This window comes from Podarcis pityusensis (genome assembly GCF_964106645.2).
Source record: "Podarcis pityusensis genome assembly, chromosome: 9".
Lineage (NCBI taxonomy): Eukaryota > Metazoa > Chordata > Lepidosauria > Squamata > Lacertidae > Podarcis > Podarcis pityusensis.
In genome coordinates, this window is record NC_138034.1 from 41,863,746 (window position 1) to 41,883,727 (window position 19,982).

The 19,982-nt window shown below is 44.0% G+C and overlaps 2 protein-coding genes across 2 annotated transcripts in view; one reads left to right on the forward strand and one right to left on the reverse strand.

The window, feature by feature from the left end:
- Positions 1–1,743, reverse strand: part of ZNF330 (zinc finger protein 330) — a 39,040-nt gene extending 37,297 nt beyond the window's left edge. The window contains exon 1 of the mRNA XM_081022049.1: positions 1,621–1,743. The gene's annotated coding sequence lies outside the window, so the exon portion shown is untranslated. The remainder of the gene's footprint in view (positions 1–1,620) is intronic.
- RNF150 (ring finger protein 150) overlaps positions 946–19,982 on the forward strand; it is an 82,970-nt gene continuing 63,933 nt past the window's right edge. Inside the window, exon 1 of the mRNA XM_081022018.1 lies at positions 946–1,954. Within this exon, the coding sequence (XP_080878144.1) occupies positions 1,411–1,954 (544 nt within the window). The 5' untranslated portion in view covers positions 946–1,410. The remainder of the gene's footprint in view (positions 1,955–19,982) is intronic.

Consider the following 19,982-nt stretch of genomic DNA (forward strand, 5'->3'; position numbering starts at 1 on the left):
TGCTTTGGCAATGCTTTTTCTGTCTGATGGGTGAGGGTTTCTTAAAAAAAACCTTGAAGTGTGAGTGAGCAGAGATCAAGGGATAACACTGAATGAAAGCTTGTATGAATGGTTACTGAAGAGTTACCAGGATAGTGAAGCAGTTTGGGATAAGTTGGTGCAAATCCATTTACCATGCTGCTTGCACTCATTATGGCCTGCAGCAGAATGAGCTCCCTGGGGGAACCAAGGTGATAAAGTGGAACATACCACTTCAAACTCCAAGCGGGGGCTTGCCACCCCCCCCAAATATTCCCTATAACCAGTGCTTTTTTCTGGTGGGGCGCAGGGGTACGCATACCCCTAAACATTTTGTGAATCTCTGTACATTTACTGTATTTATTTTTCCTGATTTGAACTATAAAATGGTGATCTTCTTGAGCCAAAATGAGAGCACCCCTAAACATTTTTTTAAAAGTACTGCCTATAACCACAATTTAAAAAGCAACAACACCTGCCTGGAAGTTATTTTATTTTCTCAAAATCTCCCCAGCATATCAGGCTGAAAATTCTCGATCTGCCTCTTGCTCTGCTGTGACAAGTTGTCTCCTCGTAGAGATTTTCTTCTAGAAAGACGTTCACAGAGGCCTTCCCTCCCGCGCGGGCGCAGTCCATTCTCCCACCTGCGGGGACTCATTCGGACGAGGCCTCGGGACCTCTCGCCAGTTCACAGGGGACCCAGCGGGCTTCGCTGCTCCTCACCTTTCCTCTCTCCTGCAAACGGCGGCCGGGCAGGCTGCCTTCCCTCTGTCTGCCGGCAGGCGTCCTTCCTTCCCTTCGGAGTCGAGAGACCAGCCTCGCAAAAGCCGAGCAGCTGCAAGCGGGAGCTCTTGACATCACATGCAAGCTCCTCCTGCGCTCGACCTCCTCGCTCCCCCCCTCCAACCTTAGCTCCCCTCTTTTCCCGCCCCTTCTACCCCCCACCCTCCAAAACAAAACATCTCCTCTGGCGTGAGGCGGCTGGGAAGCCCACAAGGCGAGGGGGGATGAGGGAGCTCCAGAGCCGGAGAGGCCGCCGGAGCAGCGCGCTGCCTCTCGGGGGCTTTTCCCTCAGCTGCGAAGAGGCCGGCTTCGCCCGCGTCTCTGGGGAGCCCAGCTGGCACTGAAAAGGACCCGCTTGGCCGGGCGCGCCAGCCAGCCAGCCAGTCGGCCGCCCGCCCGCCCTTCTTAAGCCGCTCGAGAGCGAGGAGGACGAGCCGACGGCAAGCGAGGCTGCGCCGCCGCCCGCTTTTGTTTCTTTCCCCCGCGCGCCCAGCAGAGGAGCTGGGAATGCCGAGCGGGTTGCAAAGGTGAGGGCGCGCCGCCTGCCTCCTCCGCCCGGGCTGGCGTGTCCCCGCGCGCCTTCTCCACGCGCGCGCGCGCGCCCCCCACATGCAGACACGCGCGCGGCGGCGGCGGCGGCGGCGGCGGGGGGGCGAGCGGGAGCAGGAGGCGAAGATGGCAATGTCCGTGATCCAAGCGTGCCGCAGCCTGGCTCTCTCAACATGGCTGCTTTCCTTTTGTTTCGTGCATCTGCTGTGCCTGGATTTCACCGTGGCCGAGAAAGAGGAGTGGTACACGGCCTTCGTGAACATTACTTACCCGGATCCTGGTGGCGGCGGCGGCGGCGGCGGCGCAGGCGGGGAGTTGCGTAGCGAGAAGACCGAGTGCGGCCGCTACGGGGAACACTCGCCCAAGCACGACGTCTGGGGCCAGGTGGTGATGACCTCGGCGGCCGCCGACCGGCTAGCCTGCGACCCCAACGCCAGGTTCGCCGTGCCCGGGCCCGGCAAGATCTGGATCGCGCTCATCCCCAAGGGGAACTGCACTTACAAGGATAAGATCCGGCACGCCGCCGCGCAAAATGCCTCGGCCGTGGTCGTCTACAACGTGGGCTCCAGCAACGCTAACGAGACCATCACCATGCCCCCCGCAGGTGAGCGGGTGTTGGGGGGGGAGGGTGCTGAGCCACAACCATCCCCCTCCCCCCAAAAAGTCCCACTGTTTGAGGATCTCCCTTCTGGACAGTTTAATCGCACCCCTCCTTGGACCATCGCACCCAACCAGCCTCCCAGGATGTTATTAATAGCCAAGCCAATGGCCGTGGCCGGGGTTAATAACATCCTGGGATCTGGGTGAAAAGCAGGCAGCGTTGTGTGCTTTGCCTAGCCATAAGATGAGTTTTTGGCTATTTCTCTCTCTCTCTCTCTTTGCCCCCCCCCCCCCTTCTTGAGCTGGGGGAAAAAGAGGGGAAGGCTAGTGGAGTGAGTGATGGGGCACATCTAAGAGCTGGCCTTTGAATAGCTTGAAGCTAAATGCCAAGGGATGCAAGGACAGCTTTTGAATGCAGGGGAGCAGGAAAGTAATAAGGGGAGGCAGGTCAGCTGTTTTGGGAAGGGTAGGGGGAGAAAGGTTGTAGCAGTCAAGGATCCAACCAGGTGGAAGACAAAAGGGAAGAGGACAGGTACAAGGCAGAAGGGAAACCCCAGAAAGGGGAAAACCTGCTGGAATGATGTGCATCTTGGCAATAGGGAATGGGAGGTTAGTGTGTCTGGTGCAGGGAAGGAAAGGGCAATGTGTGGCCCTCCAGATGTTGCTTAGACTCCCAACTCCTCGCAATCCCAGCCAGCATAGACTATGGTCAGGGATAATGGGAGCTGGAGTCCAACCACATCTGGAGGACATTCACATATCCTGCCATTTGATTTCACTCTGAGCCTTTTTCAGTGGCCATTCGAGATGTGCACATTACTTTCTGTGTTCCTTCAAATTCATTCATGCTACATTTGGGCTTGCGGGTGCAGCCCTTTGTAATGAATGGTTGAACTATGTTGATTAAACAGTGGGCTGATACAACAGCACCTTTCAATATGTCTGGGAAAGTTTGAAAGTTCTGGTGTTTTAAGCCACTTCCCGAATCCCAGGAGGTTTGTGATTTCTGTGTATAGTGCTGTTGCTGTAAGCCTTTTTCTGGCTTCTTTGCTGTCGCTTGCTCTGGCTGTGCAAGCACTGTGTCAAGAGAATGAGCTATTCAGGATGCCAGGAACACAATTAGGTTAATTACTATTAGAAGATTTTACTTGGAAAATGCAGTCTTAGTACAATATCTGCAATTCCTGTGACACGGATTACTGTCTAATTTCAGGTACTATACACACATGCAATGTTTAAATCCACTTTTAGGCTTGTTTGATTCTGCTAAGGCTTCTTTGCAACACACAGAGTGTAGATGTTTATGTGATGGTGCTCTTGGATATATTCCAGTTTGTCATATGGAACAAAAATAAGTACAAAATATCAGTATGCAAGAACAGGCTGTATGATGAACATGTGCTCTTATTCATTATCAGCATTTGAAAATGTTGTGTTTTTGGAGACAATTGGAAATTGCAGAGTTTGGAGAAAATGAAAGACAAAGTGCGAGATTGGTTACATTACGCTCAGATTAAAGAAGTGTTTAAAAATGATAAGAAACTAGGGTTCCAGGTGGAGAAATCGAAATTAGAAACAGAATTGCTAGAACCAAAGATTAAGGTACTTTCAAGGATGTATAACTTGCTGTTGAAATGGAATACACAAGACGAAACGGTTAAATCGGCTATGATAAGGTGGGCACAGGACATTGGGCATAATATCATGTTTGAGGACTGGGAGAGGTTGTGGAGTAACGGATTGAAATTTACTGCATGTAACGCTCTGAAAGAAAATGTAATGAAAATGATTTATAGATGGTATATGACCCCAGTCAAACTTGCCAAAATTTACCACCTGTCTGATAATAAGTGTTGGAAATGCAAAGAGTGTGAGGGAACGTTCTTCCACCTCTGGTGGACTTGCCCTAAAGTGAAGGCGTTCTGGGAAATGATTTATAATGAACTGAAAAAGGTATTTAAATATACCTTCACTAAGAAACCAGAGGCTTTCCTTTTGGGTATTGTCGGCCAAGGGGTGGCAAAGAAGGACCAGACATTTTTTATGTATGCAACAACAGCAGCAAGGATACTTCTCGCAAAACATTGGAAAACTCAAGATCTACCCACACTGGAAGAATGGCAGATACAACTGATAGACTACATGGAACTGGCTGAAATGACCGGCAGAATCCGTGACCTGGGAGAAGAGAGGATTGAGGAGGACTGGAAGAAATTTAAGAACTATTTACAAAAGTATTGTAATTTGAGTGAATGCTAAATAAGATGCTAGATCAAAATAACTGAGCACCACTAAATTTAGAAGCTTTTAAGAAAATAAGTAAGACTGTGAAACTTAGCTCCTTCTGAGAATTATAAGATTATGAAATATAGAAGGGATATAAGAATTTAAATAAGATGATAAATTGCTGACAAAATGTTACAACGATGAAAGTGGGAGCGGGAGATGTGAGGAAGTCCAAAGAAAATGTGAAAATATGTTAAGATCAATGTTATATTGTTTATTATGTTCATTTTTATTGTAAAACCTAATAAATTGCTTTAAAAAAAAAAAATGAAAATGTTGTGTTTTTAGAAAACACCAAGAGTTGTTGTTTGGGGGCAGGGCCCTACATGGTCAAGAGCTACTTGCTTCTTATTCCAAAATACCACGCTATGGAGAATCAAAATGCCACTTTTGAATTTGGGTTGTACACATCTTGCAAATCAGCCTAGGTAAATATATTTCTTCTTTAGTAAGAACCACAAAATTCAATGGGTCTTAGATTGGGGTTGCAGTTGTTCCTCCTTAGAGGGGAACCTAGAGGAAAGTTTGGTAGCAAAACATTAGCATTATTTTAACAGTAATTACTAAGTTGTAGACCCTGACAGGTAGGGAATATACCAGCCGCAATATTTGGTTGGACCTTGAGTTGGCACTATGGAAACAGCCCAGTTTGGTCCAAAGGACTTCAGAGACTCTGTGATTCAGCTCAGGGTCTGAATCTTCTTCAGAAAAATAAGGCTTTGTTCTCACCTATGCACTGTTGAGAAATTTAAAAAATGTTCCAATGTTATTCCTTTTGAAAGAGATACATGATTTATGTGGGCATAATAGCCCCTCCAAAGTGAATAAAATTTGACAAATTACAGGCAAATCAATAGTGTTTTTTGTGGCAGGTGCCTTTTAAAGTTTAATCTTTTTTCTTTCTTTTTTAGAATAACATTTTATAGTTCTCATATTTTGCAGAAATGGATAAAATTTGCAGGCATGATAGTCCCTTCTAAGGGGATGGATCCTACCAAAGAAAGATAGCTACTGCAGATTCCTCATAAGGACAGCATTTGCAGTTTGGGGATGCTAAGAAAGAAAGAAAGAAAGAAAGAAAGAAAGAAAGATTTATTATGCTTATTGGTCACTAGTAGCATAGAAAGTTAGTAATGGGCAAAAAAAGCTGGGGCAGCACACAGACAATAGAACAATAAATTAAAAGAGATTCATTTTGTCTCTGCTAGTGTTTTGAGGGCGATTGATCTGAAAATAGCAGAAGTGCCCCTAGGTGTGAAACCTGCCAAATTACATACAAATGGGCCTAGGAGGTTTTGTGCTAGGTTCCTTTAAGTTGACAGTGTGTGTGTGTGTGTGTGTGTGTAGACTGAAGACTGAAAGGGATTCTTTTTCTTCCCTGTGGTTTTGTTTGTGGTCAAAAATTCAGCAGCATTAGAGAGGTGCTACTGGTTCTACTGCACATAGAGCTGCAAACAAAGTCTTTTGATTTGAGGAATAGGCTAATGTGGGCATTGGAAACTTGCTCTTTGTGGACTCATATACTTATCCCACCCGAAATCCTGTCGGTCATGGCACCCTCCCAGCTGTGCCAGTGTTGTTGTTTGCCAGATTGGGATGTGTCCAGCAGAGAGACAGTGAGGAAAACATCAAGTTGGTGGTGGGAACAAGGGTATGTGAATTTTGTGCACCACCAGTGCAGTCTTGCCCTGGCTCTCTCCATCCTTTACAGGTATGTGATGACAGCTCAAGTGGTATAGTGCCCTGGAATATTCTCCCTGCTTAGCTGCTTCCTACAAAGCAGGCAGGTTGTATATCTAGGTTCTGCTGTGAACACAAAGCAAACCCATATTCTCTGCTGTTTGCTCCCACTGCTAGTTCTGCCAGCCTGAGAGAGAGAGAGAACTTGCAGCTGTTGAATGTCATCACTATTTCTGGCTACAACAGAGAAGGTGCATTTCAGCTTAGTGGGTGGAGCCCTCAGAGAGCCATCTCTCCCGCTGCCCCCACCTCTTGCCCTGACCAGGCACAAGGTAGATGAGGACAATACACTTTGCTAAATGTGTGTGTTATTGTTGTGTGGTACTTTTCTGCTTAAGCAGTGAGTGTTTATTCACACAAAATAGTACTTCAGTAAAAGACCCTAGTGTGTATGTGGAAAAGAGGCACACAAAGACAGTAAGCGCTAAGTAATATTAATAACAATCATGGCTGATAAATGAAAAGAATCACTTGGGACATGACCACACATGGGAGAAATAATATCATTAAAAACAAGAGGTTGAGTGATACAGTGGTACCTTGGGTTAAGTACTTAATTCGTTCTGGAGGTCCGTACTTAACCTGAAACTGTTCTTAACCTGAAGCACCACTTTAGCTAATGGGGCCTCCTGCTGCTGCTGTGCAGCCGGAGTATGATTTCTGTTCTTATCCTGAAGCAAAGTTCTTAGCCTGAAGCACTATTTCTGGGTTAGCGGAGTCTGTAACCTGAAGCGTATGTAACCTGAAGCGTATGTAACCCGAGGTACCACTATAAACAAATTTTTAAAAAACTATTTGGATTGATTGAAAAATATTACACAAAGTTGCGCAGAAACAAAGGCCTCCAAACTACAAGGCTAACTAAAACACTGCACTCTGTGACAGTAGGACAGTCCCCTGTTTCAGCACCAAACTTGAAGGGCAGGCTCATAGCCTTAGGAACCTGCAGTAGTTTCTCTCTGCTGCCACAACCCTTTTCTGTGTCACCTAATGCCAAGGGTGAGGGATTCCCACTGCCTTACGGTGATCTCCTTGAGTGTTGGAGAGCAGCCAGCTGACTTCCGAGACTTTTTGCAACTTCAGCCTGTCTCCTGTCTGCTCATCCAATCACTTTGACAACCCCTAGTGTAGCCCCAAGCAGCCTAATCCACATGGTGGGAGGATAAACAGCCGCCGAGTGTGCGCCAAAATCAGTACAGCCCAGAAATCCAATTAAGCAGTTTATTCAAATTGAGTACAGTGGTACCTCGGGTTAAGAACTTAATTCCTTCTGGAGGTCCGTTCTTACCTGAAATTGTTTTTAACCTGAAGCACCACTTTAGCTAATGGGGCCTCCTGCTGCTGCTGCGCCGCCGCTGCACGATTTCTGTTCTCATCCTGAAGCAAAGTTCTTAACCCGAGGTAATATTTCTGGGTTAGTGGAGTCTGTAACCTGAAGCGTCTGTAACCTGAAGCGTATGTAACCCGAGGTACCACTGTAGAAGTAAAAAAAAGGGGGCTGGAGGAGAAATAGCAGGTAGAAAGCTCAGAGTTGAAATAAAACACTGCACCAGACTAGTGGTCTTAAATAATCCTACACTTTATCCAAATGAACATTGTGGTCACCTCTGGCACTGGAAGTTTCAAGCATCAGTTGCCGGTTGGGGAAATCAAGAGGGACAACGTCTGTATGGCCAAGGCCCATTTTAAGGGCTCAGGACCCACAGTAGGCTTAAAGGCTAAAGTAGTTTCCAGCTAATCAGAGTTCAGGTGTGCCTGCCAGGGAATCAGTGTGTGTGTTGGGGAAATGGTAGACGCCTCCTGGAGGCACAGCAAGAGGGTTATTACACACACAGAAATTCTCCCAGGATTCATCTGTCTTTTTGCTAGGATTTAATTATAAATTTTGTGTGTTTAAGAAGGGATATGCCTTATTCTCTAGGCAAAATGGTGAGCAAGGGACCAGACTGTTCACATGCGCTGCTCAGGAGAACAGGAACACTTGGAACATATAAAATCAGAATGGGATTAAAGGATCAAAAATGTTGGACAATGATTAGAAAAGGGTGCCTAAGGGAGGGATGCCTCCAAACTTCATCAAAACTCTTTCTGATGTATTTTGCTCTGTAGAACAGAACAGCAAAAGATCAAGAAGTAATAGTGTGGAAGTGCATATTCCTTCAGCATCTCTCCCTCCAGAGCACTAGAATTGGAGAGTGCAGGTGCCTTGTGGAAAGGATGCTGCTTGCACGCTTGGCCTGTTGGTCATGAATGAGCTATCCCTTCCCATTCAAGATCCTGGCATTTTCTTAAGCTAGAGGCATAAGTTTGATTTTGCAAAGCTGTACCTTTTCTTCACCTGTGTTTTCCTTTTATGGAAAGCTTAGATACATAGTTTCACATTTTGCAGACCCTTGTCTGTAGCACGGTTGGGCTGTTTCTTTCGTTTTTTTGCATCTGAGTCACTAAGGTGCCACAAGGTGATTCGCAATACAGTATCTCCTCTAACTCAGAGCACCTGGCTTGTGCGGATACTGCTACACATTGGAGAAGCCAAGAATCTCTCCGAGGTATCCGGATTCAGCACAAGATTTGTCTGTAGCTGCTGTTTATCCCTACTAGGCCTCATGAAACTTAATAGGACATTCCAAGTAAATGTGCATATGTACTGGGGTATTAAAGGCACGCAGTAAGGAAATCAGAACTTCCTACAGAAATACTGTGATGCAACAGCTACTGTACAGGCTACCTGAGACTTTGGGTGATTAGGACTTCCGGATATATTTTATTTGGAGAATAGTTGTGTGTTTTAGCTGAGGTGTTATTTTCAAATAAAATATTGCATTCGCGCAATATGTATTCAATAGTGGCCAGTGTGGAGGGACAGAGCCACCTTCCCAACACTGGCATTGCTGCAGGATACCTGGCTAGTGCTGCAGTGAGGCAGGGTGCTGGAGAGTTTGGGGTTGTGTGGATGCACTGACAGAGTGACTTGGGTAGCAAGTGGGTGATCCTGACTGGGACTGAAGCATCCTTGGAGGGGGGTGTTAACCTCTCCCCCCCACACACACTTTGTGGTACAGTCCCAAGAAAAATGTTTTCCTGAAGCTGCTTGAAGGAGCCTGCCTAATATCAATGAGCAGAGAGTTCCACAGTGTAGGTGATGCCACACTGAAGGAGTGACTCCTTGCAACTGCAGAAACAACATCATGCGAAACTTGTAGAAATGCCAGTTCTGCAGATTGAAGTGGCTGAATGTGCATATATGGCAGGCTTCCTCGACCTCGGCCCGCCAGATGTTTTTGGCCTACAACTCCCATGAACCCTAGCTGGCAGGACCAGTGGTCAGGGATGATGGGGATTGTAGTCTCAAAACATCTGGAGGGCTGAGGTTGAGGAAGCCTGATATATGGGGTAATGGGATTCTTCGGGTAAACTGGTCCCAGGCTGTTAAGGGTAACACCATGAATATGGTCACTCCAGGACAGAAGCTGACATTGACATTGGTGCCTTTCATGTGTTTTCCTGATTGGCTACTTATGCTGGAACTGAAACTATCTACTGTACTTAGACCATGCCTTGGTTAACCTACGGTCCTCTCTGTGCTGTTGGATTCTAGCTCCCATCATCCCTGACCATTGGCCATGCTAGCTGGAGTTGATGGGAGCTGGAGTTCAACAATATCTGGAGGACCACAGGTTAACTGCAGATCCTCCAAGGATCAAACAAACAAACTACCCTTGCTCTTGACAAAGTGTGAAGAAGCTTTTTGTCAGCTTCACCTTGATAGCAGTCTCAGCTAAAGTCCCAAGGCAAAGTCTGAAGGCTCACTGCTGACTACCAGCCATAAACTGGTTTAATGCAGGCACATCCCAGACAAGTGCTAAATGCCTCAGCTCTGATTTTTCTAAAATAGCAGTTTATACCTATTTGTGTAAACCTGAATTCCTTTCCCAGCAAACATGGTCAGCATTTTCTACCATTCCTAGCATTGCCTCCTTTTGATGCTTGCTGCGACGACGCCCCTCATAGCTACTAGGTCTTGACATAATGTATTCCACATTTGTTTTTCATGTGGAATGCATTACAATGGAATGCTTCTCCACATTTTCTCCCCCTCCTTCCATTTCCATGGATGCTTGTGCAGGCAAAAACATTTATGCATTCATGGAAAACTTATAGTCAATTTGAATATTAAGGGACGGGTCAGAGAGCCTATTGCCCTGGACAGGAGAAACAAAGGGTTGTATCCAACAGAGCAATCCCTCAGTATAAGGGTCTTCTACTTTCACAATGGAATTTCTTCCCCTGCTCCCCCTTTGTACCTCCCACTCCCCACAAATCTGCTCTGGAGGGTTTGTAGAAAATCCCAAGCAGATGTGGGGGGGGCACAGGGAGAGGAAAGGGAGAGGAAGTCCCATTGCACAGGCAGAACTCCTTCTCCTAATGGGACAACTTCATTTGATGTAACCCTGAGAGCTTCAATGGACACTGTGTCCAGTCATAGTGTTGGGTGTAGGGAAAGGCCACACATTCTCAAAAGGGCAAGCTTTGTGCCCTAAATTTCAAAAAGTGGTCTAGGCCATTACAAATGAATAGGGCCAAAATAATGAATCGGCTGTTCTCATGGCCCCAATCCTAACCCAAGTACCCAGAACCAGACTTTTCTAATTTATTTTTTTTTTATCAAGCATAGCAGTCATGGTTTGGGAGGTTTCTGGGTGTTTTTGTGGGGGCTGTTGTTAGCCAGAATCTTTGGAAGTTTTAAGAAGGTAGAAAAATTACTTTTTCCAGCTGTGTGTGTGTGTGTGTGTGTGTGTGTATGCATGTATGTGCTGACTAAATCGGAAAAGTTATACATTTCAGCCTTTGTTTTTATGATTCATACATTTGTCAAATGGGTAAGAGGGAACTGTGGCATGGCATGGCATGGCATGGCAACTGTGGCTTTGGTGCAGAATGCCAGAAGTAGAGCTATAAAAAGTTATGGAGAGGGGAAATGAAGGCATGCAAAACCAAAAAGGAAGTTTGTTGCTCAAAGGAGGACACGTTGGTTCTCGCTTTTCTCAAAATTTCTGTGTATTCATTCTCATAAACCATTTTATTTTAGTGAACTGGTTGTTCTAGGTTTGGTGTTTTTGTTTCAGCTTTGCACTTGAAGCCAACTCAACTCCACGTTATATGAGGCCATAGAACAAAAGAGACATTGGTCTCTCAGTTTCATGTTGCTTGCACCATCCCTCTCTTTGTGGCAGGGGAAGGTTTTCTTACCTGGTTTCCACCTCCTGTTTGTGTTTATACCTATGACATGTGTCTTCAGCAAGTATTCCTGTGCTGTTTGAGAAAGGTGTAGGGGAGCTACCTAGGACTCCTTAACACAGCCTCAGATCAGATATGGTAACCCACTGAATTTCATAGCCGGGAGGAAAAGAAATCTAACTGGAGTTCTCTCAATAATCGCAAGTGAATAGGAAAGATTCGGATCCCACCCCTGAAGTGGGGCCAGTGCTTTTAAAGGCTAAATATTGGCCGTCTTTCCTGACATTAAACAGTCTGTTGCTGACTTCGGGTGCCTGGCTGGTACTAGGGAGAGTTTATTGGATTTGGCACAAATGAGAGATGCTAATTTAGCATCCCTTTTTGCATATTCATAATATAAATAACTATACATAATTAATATTCATGTTATACATGTAAATTATGGCACATAAATCTGTACAGGTGAGAGATGGCAGCTCTCCCAAGTGCCCATTACTTCAGTAAAAGCTATCACACTTTTAAAACTTGAAATGCACTTGTTCTACATAAGGATGCTCTGATAAGATATCTATGATATTTTTACACATCCAAAAAAGGGTTCCTGTGATTGTGAAAATCACGAGGAAGGAATGTTGTGCTATATATTCATTAAATTGACTGCAGTATGCTAAGAGGAAAGTCTTCTGTTCTAGGTTTTGAAAATTCCTGAGTGTAGGTGAAATAATATGATCAGTTTTTACAGGGAAGATTACCATGGAGTTATTTTTTGGTTTTGTTTTTGTTACATTTTGCCTTTCCCCCAAGATGCTCAAGGTGGGGTTCATATTTCCCCCCCCCCTCCATTTTATCTGAGGAACAATAACCATAGTTGTTTGGGCACTACCTATGAGAAATGTTATTTTAGTTTTTTGGGGGAAAGGGTTTCATGTAGCTGTATCTTGATTTCACAATCTGTGGGTTTATTTTTAGAGCACTTTCCTTTTTTAAAAAAATGCATGCAGTAACTCTCAGTCTACCTGAATTTGTACATTTAGTAGGAACGTAGAATCACAGGTGATAGGGTTGCGTAGGATTTCCAGAATCTTAAACACCCAACTTCTCCTACTGACTGAATTGAAACTCTCTTATGCCAGATGTTCCCCCAAGCTTTCTTTAAAAACCAAGGTAGAGGAAGTTTTTAGATTTTCCAACCCTAATAGAAGGGTCTTTTTAAAGTTCATATTTTTAGGAAAAAAGAAATGAAATGCATTAAACCCCACAAAAAGGCTAAGTAAAGTTTATAGAGGTTTTAATTCCTACTTCACTTATTTTTGTGGTAACTTTTGCAGCCCACAAAGTATGGCACCACAACTGCAGTCAGCATAAACCACAGTCTCTGTTTTTGTTTTGTTTTTGGCCTGTAAACAACTTATATATAATTTTGTACATCTGCAGGTTGAGAGGACTTAATGCCATATGCACGAATCCAACTGCAGCATAGATACTTTGATTTCAGATGCAAATATACATATATATAAATGTATTTTGGAGGACTACATGCAATAACTCAATAAACTGCCTTATACCAGGTCAGGTTCATTTAGCCCAGTGCTAATTGATTGGCAGTGGTAGTGTCTTTCCAGGATCTCAGGTAGATCACATCACCTACTCCTTAATTCTTTGGTAACTGGAAATGCCAGGGATCAAACATGAGGGCTTCTGTGCAAAAAGCATGCACTCTGTCTCTGAGCTAGGGCCTGTTCCCATGCAAACTGAGCTTTGCAATACCATTTTATTTTATTTTTGAACTTCAAGGTTGGATGTTATCCCAGACTAGCCAGAAGCAAGGCCCCATCTGCACTATACATTTAAAGCAGTGTCCTACTTTAAACAATCGTGGCTTCCCTCCCAATAATCCTAGGATCTGTTGTGTGTCAATGGTGCTAAGAGTTGTTAGGAGGATCCCTGCCCCCATTTACCTCATAGAGCCACAATACACTCAAGAGTCCCTTTGTGAAGAGGGATTGACTGTTAAACCACTGTGGGAAATACCAATATACAACATGTAGCATAAATTACTATCTTGAACCAAGTCATACTCTTAATGTTACACAAAACATTGAACATCTTGGTAAAAGACCATCTGTGTAATCTGTTACTTGGATTTTCACAATATGGTCCATGTTATTAAAGACTCGGTTATTAATATATTTCTACTGAAAGTAATATGCCAGCCTTCCCAAACCTGATGCCATCCAGGTGGGGTTGGGCTCTAATTCTCATCAGCTCCAGCCAGCATGGCCAATGATCAGGGACCATGGGAGTTGTAGTCTAATACTTCTGGAGGGTACCAGGTTGAGAAAGGCTGGGATATAGCCTAGCTTCATCTGGCTATCATAGTCTTAAGCAATGTAATAGTGGGAGGTGAGAAACCACAGTAGGCACTTTCTACTTTGGTATAGTGGTATGCAAATATTCTTATAAATAAACAATAGATTTAAATATACATCATATGCAGCTAAAACTAGGGACGGTGCCCTATGCTGTAGTAATATACAATGTGTATCCCATTTTCTCAAGCTGCTGTCATCTTAATCCTTTGACATGGAATTAGCAATTTGCACCCTGCAAATGTGGCAACAATATAGACTTTATATATTAGAGAGAGTCAGCCATGTCAAGCAGGTACAACTACACAATTGTAGTGCTTAAATCTGAAGTCAAATTGATTGCTGGAGCAAGCAGAAGTAGAAAAATGCTCAGTAGTGATAGGACTGTATTTGGATCCTAAATATTGTTTTCCAATGCATCCATGGACTGTATCTACTTTTTATTTGACTGTTGCACATTTCTAGCTTGTAAACCTTACCTGCTTGCAATTAAACCAGAAGACACTTCCTCACATTTCTTTGAATAACATCATGAAAGACTATATTCCGGTTGTCTCAGCGGCAAACATTGGTATTTGTAGGGCTGATTCACATAATTGTTTCAAAATCTGTTTCCCAAGCATTGTTTGATGGCATTTTTAGACTGAAATAGTTCTTGATCTCCATGGAAACAGCCGTTGATATCAGGTATCTCAGATTAACATGTCCTCTGACAGTATATTAACATGTACTATGAACCCTACGCTCCATTTTGGAATACATGGATATCAGATGCTGACATACAAGTGCATTAGGGGTTCATTGTTGCTTGTTCTAGCCCTGATGTTTAAGCATCAATATGATACCTACTAATTAGGCTATTACAATATCGTGGCAGAGCATCCTGTCATTGTTGTGTTAACACAGTTGCCTCTCGTTGACTCATGCATGCGAAGCACCATGACAACTCTTGCGATGTGTTTCATTTAGCACCTGGAATGCTTTCAGAAGATAAAGCGAAAATGTGGCTTCTTAAAAGGTGGTGAGGAAAAGAAGTGCAGGTGTTGATCAGGGGCTCATATGATCTGCCTCTACCCCCAGCCCCGCCTCTGCCTGTCTCTTACACCTGGAGCCAGATGAAGGAACACTCCCATCATTGTGAAAGAGTAGCTCAAATGCCTTCTTCACATTCCAGTACCTCTTGCATGGTCATGCTGCACAAAGACAGTATTCAATCCTGATAAGGTGCTTTTCTGCCCTTTTCATCTACACTGGATTGCTGATTATCTGGCTGCTGAAGGACACAATACATTCATTGATTTATTGAAATAAGATGTGTAAAAGGACCATGAATTCGTGTAACCTCATCTCTTTGTTAACTGAGTATAGTCCATGCACGATAGGTCTGGGTGGTTTTGTACTACTGCTAAGCATATATGTTACCAAAAAGGGTAGCTAGCATGAGGAAGCACTGGCTGCCAAAACAGGTGAAGGATAAGTGGAATACTGGGTCCCTGAAAGCAATGGGAGAACTCTGAGGCATGTTGCGTATTTTTAAAAGAAGTCTGCATCTCCCCAAAGCTACCCAGAATGGTCAATAGCCAAAGGCTGCATGTTCATACTGCCAAGTGGTTGTTGAAGGGAACTGAACAGTCTGTTCCTTGTTGCCCCTCAACCTTATAGGGTGCACACCATTCAATATTTGTCCTCCTAGCCCAGTCACCATTCCCACTGCATCTAACTACTTAAAGGATCATGGATGGAGAGGGTCAGTGTCAGAAGACACACATCCTCAAGCATCAGTCCTCCAAGGCTAACCCTCCCTTGGCAAAGACATTTTCCCTTTTGGGTGAATGGATGCTGGGAAGGACCTGTCTCTCTGGTGCCTTTTGGAAGACATTGGGACTTTGAAAAGCAGTATGGTTTGGTGGTGGCTTTAAAAACCAAGAACTGGCACGGTTGTTTTGAAAACAAAACGTATCTGTGATTGTTCCAAGATCTTAAAAAGGTTACTTTAAGATGGAAAATAAAGATGTGCCTGAAAATACCATGATTACCTTAATGGAATTGTAGGTATATGCATAGCAAGAGGAATGTAATTTCTTACATACTACGGCTTTTCAAAAATTGCCTTGCCATTGTATAAGTTGCCTTGTAATTATTATTTTTAAAGCATTTTTCCTGTTCATCGTGAATGTTTTATTTACGCCATTTGTAAATGAACCCAATGCATTAATTGCCAGATTTAACTAAATTTGGGGTTCATTTGGCGTCTTAACACAGCTCATGTGACATTGGTTAAGTATAGGTGAATATACTTTTTGCAAATGATGGTTTTTCCAGCTCATCTTTCTACTGCAGTCCCTGGGCATCACTCAAAAGCCTGTCCTGGAGGTTGAGGGGGGCCTTGTGAGTGGGATTCAGTGTGGTGCAGGAAGACACTTCTGGAAGGAGAAATTGGGAGTCTTTCTCCCCCACTCCCCATGTGCATGCTGAAATTCTTTAGATACTGAATACTATAGATACAATGCTGATAAAATGTTGGCTGAAAAGTGGCACTTTACAGTTTATACTATAGGATGTAACAATACATTTTGAGAAATAAACTGGTTTGATAGCAAGTTACATTATATACGTTATATATTCTGAACAATTTACCGTATTTTTCCATGTATAAGACAATGTTTTTTGCTGACTTTTTTTCGGTCAAAAATTGGGGGTCGTCTTATACATGGAATGTGAATTCCATATACATGGCTGCTTGTCAGTCCATTTCTTAAAACACTTCTGCCAGATCTCGCCATCATAAAACAATAAGTCAATCTCACTCTTTTGAAAGAGAAAAACAATCTGTTTCACTGTTTTAAGTTAGATTCCTGGAAAAACAGGTCAGTCCTGAGATTTTTAAAAGAACATTTTCAAAATAACTGCAGTTTAATCTTTAGACCGTTTCATTGTGGCTTTTCTCCAGCAATGCTGATCCTGGTTAATCACCAGAGAAATTAATGCTTGATCATCAATGAACAAATATTAAACACAAAAATCTATAAAGAAAAGAATTCATAAGCCAAAAACAAATAAACCCATCATAAAAAAAGATTGTTCAACACTGTTTGTTGAATCATATTAAAAACAACCCATTAATCTATTCTTCCCCCTCCTACCCTGCCATCATCTAAAAGCAAAGATGAAGAAACTGATCAATAAAAGCATTAGGTGTTATAAAGCCATTTAATTAAGAAAAGCTTTGTTATAAACGTTTAACTTCAGTGGATATATCTCTGCTTTCGTTAGCACAAAAATGTCGCATCAAAACACATTTTGTACCAGAAAAAGCCAAAAAAAACCACCCAAGTACAAAGATAGATCAGTTAGAAGACAATATGCAAGTCAAACTGATAATTTCCAAAGTGTTAAATAATTGGCCCAAGGAAGTAGCACATTAGTACTGTCTTACTGAGATTATTCTTCGCTTTGTGTTCCTGTGGGGTTAATACAGGCAACCCCCAATTTATGTGGGGATTATGTTCCAAGGCACTGCACATTTAAGTGAAATCACATATATTTGAAACACCGTTGAAAAAGCCTGCAAAAACCCCATTCCATCCCCTTTTGTGACATTTTTGAGTCACTTCTGGGATGCACACACGATCAGTTGCACGTATATGGGGCACACCTAACATGGAAGTGGCCTGCAATAAATATGTGACCCAGTTGCCATATTCCCAAAAGTGAAAACTGGAACAAAGTTGTTTGGCTTTTGGGGGGGGGGATTTCTCTCCTCCCCCCCCCCCCCCCAGGTTTTTGGACTTTTCTTTTCCCAGACATTTTGCTGATTCAGCGATAATCTGCCCAGATGCCATTTTGCTGCCCAATTCCTGGACGTGTCCGGGAAAACTCAGACGTAGGGCAGCCCTACTGAAATGTACTCGGAGTCAAGAGTGGATTTCATGCTCTTTATTCAGCTCATAGTGGTGAGGAGGAGTGGAAGTTCCCCCAGAATGTCTGCCTTATATACATTATTTACACAATGGGCCCCACGTGATTGGCTAATTCCAGGATTCTCCTGTAGGCCAATCAGGTTGCGGATTCACTTCCACCTGGAGCTGGATTGGGTGGCTCCTGTGGACCAATCAGACTGCTGCATTCTGAATCCTATTGTTCTAGGACCAATCAGACTGCTGCATTCTGAATCCTATTCAGCTCAGTACATAACACCTACCCAGTCATTTTTCTTCAGTATATGGCTTCGATAACACTTCAGTCTCTACTGTACTGTGTCTGCCTCCAAATTCTGCAGTGAATTTTGACCCTATGACATCCTGATGACTTTGTGTTTGTGGGTGTTTTCAAACAATGAGTCATAAAATACTTTTCAGCTTTTTGTTTTTTAATTGAAATCAATTTGTCAGGCCGTTATAGAGAAGCTCTCTTCCTTAGCTTCTGCCTTTCATTGTTATTCTGCTCAATAGCTAAGTAATTAAAGAATCCCCCGTGATCAAAGTTCTTTCTGTTTTACAGGCTTCACTTATCTGGAACTGCATTTTTCCTAATCTCTTGTTGCAGCTTTATAGATGGAGGTCTGTAGTGGCATCGGGGGGGGGGGGGCGGGGAGCCTGCTGTTGCTGTGTTAACTAAGCCACAGTTGCATCTGCAGATTTGTGTCTGTCTGTAAATGTAGCCAGTGGCACTGCCCGCATTCAGGAGAGCTTGGGCAAAATGCCCTCTGTTGGCTCCCCCATTGTCACCACTTTCTCTCCTGTCACCCCATCCTGGGGGAAGATCGAGTCACTTTTCCATTCACTCTTCAGAAAGAAAAAAGGACTGATCCTCGCATCCTCTGCAGCCTTCTTACCACTCAGTGGTGAAGAGACTTGTTCCATTTCCCTTGTAATAGAAGTGGTCAGTGGGCTCAATCATCTCCTCCCCCTCCTGTTACATCCTTCTCATTTTCTTCCTTAAGTACCGGCTTTGGGAGTAGTTCCCGTGGTCCAGGGTACACACACTGTTGGGTACACACACTAGAGACTCTGGGAAATTAAAGACAGTGGGTGCAACTACAGTGGTACCTCGGGTTAAGTACATAATTTGTTCCGGAGGTCCGTTCTTAACCTGAAACTGTTCTTAACCTGAAGCACCCCTTTAGCCAATGGGGCCTCCCGCTGCTGCCGTGCCGCCAGAGCACGATTTCTGTTCTCTTTTTTTATATATATTATATTTTTATTAGTTTTCAAATACAAAAACAAATTTATACATTCCATACATCTTAATTACATCTTACTTCTCTTTTTTGACTTCCCTCAATTTGTCTGCCATTCCTTCCTATTGTTACTTTTTACACATTTCTGCCCTTTTATATATATATATATATTATCTGTTTCTGTTCTCATCCTGAAGCAAAGTTCTTAACCTGAGGTAGTATTTCTGGGTTAGCGGAGTCTGTAACCTGAAGCGTATGTAACCTGAAGCGTACCGTATTTTTGTCCCATAGGACATTCCGTCCCATAGGACGCACCTATTTTTTTGGGGGGGGGGAATAAAGGAAAAAAAATTCATTTATTTCCCCCCCAAAAAACCAGGTCGGGGAACAGCTGGATGGCGTCGCCTCCCCGCTGTCCCCTGAGCTTGTGGGGCTGGCCGATGTCTGCCCGGCGGGCGGGGCGCCCTGCTTCAGGGCATCCCGCACACCGGGCAGCAGGCTGCTATCCCCACGCTGCGGATGTCTGCCCGGTGCGCGGGGAGCTCTGCTTCAGGGCACCCTTCGCGCCGGGTGGCAGGCTGCTATCCGCAGCCTAAGGAGCCCTGCGGGAACTTCCACGGGCTCCCCAGGCTTGCTGATAGCTTCCTGAAGCCTGGAGAGCGGGAGGGGTCGGTGCGCACCAACCCCTCTCGCTCTCCAAGCTTCAGCGAAGCCTGTATTCGCCCCATAGGACGCACATAGATTTCCCCTTCATTTTTGGAGGGGAAAAAGTGCGTCCTATAGGGCGAAAAATACGGTATGTAACCCGAGGTACCACTGTACTTGCTTTGATTGCATCACCCATAATAAAGTTTCTTAAAAATAAGAGAGAGGAGGATGCTGGAGGTTGTTTCCTTTTCTTGGGCAATTGTTCAGGGGGCCCCAGATCTGTGGGGCACTGGACGTGAGTCCTATGGCATAAGGAAATCAGGTTCTCCACACTATTCCCCCTTTGCTTCATCTTATTTGAATCCCTCCAGAGTATTTTAGAGTAGAGTATTTTATCTACTGTGGTGTTATACTTTTGAAAAACCTATTGTCTTTTATTTCCCTCCTATTACTATCAAGCATCTTTAGATAAACCCAGATACAGTGGTACCTCGAGTTACATATGCTTCAGGTTAAATACGCTTCAGGTTACAGACTTCGCTAACCCAGGAATAGTACCTCGGCTTAAGAAC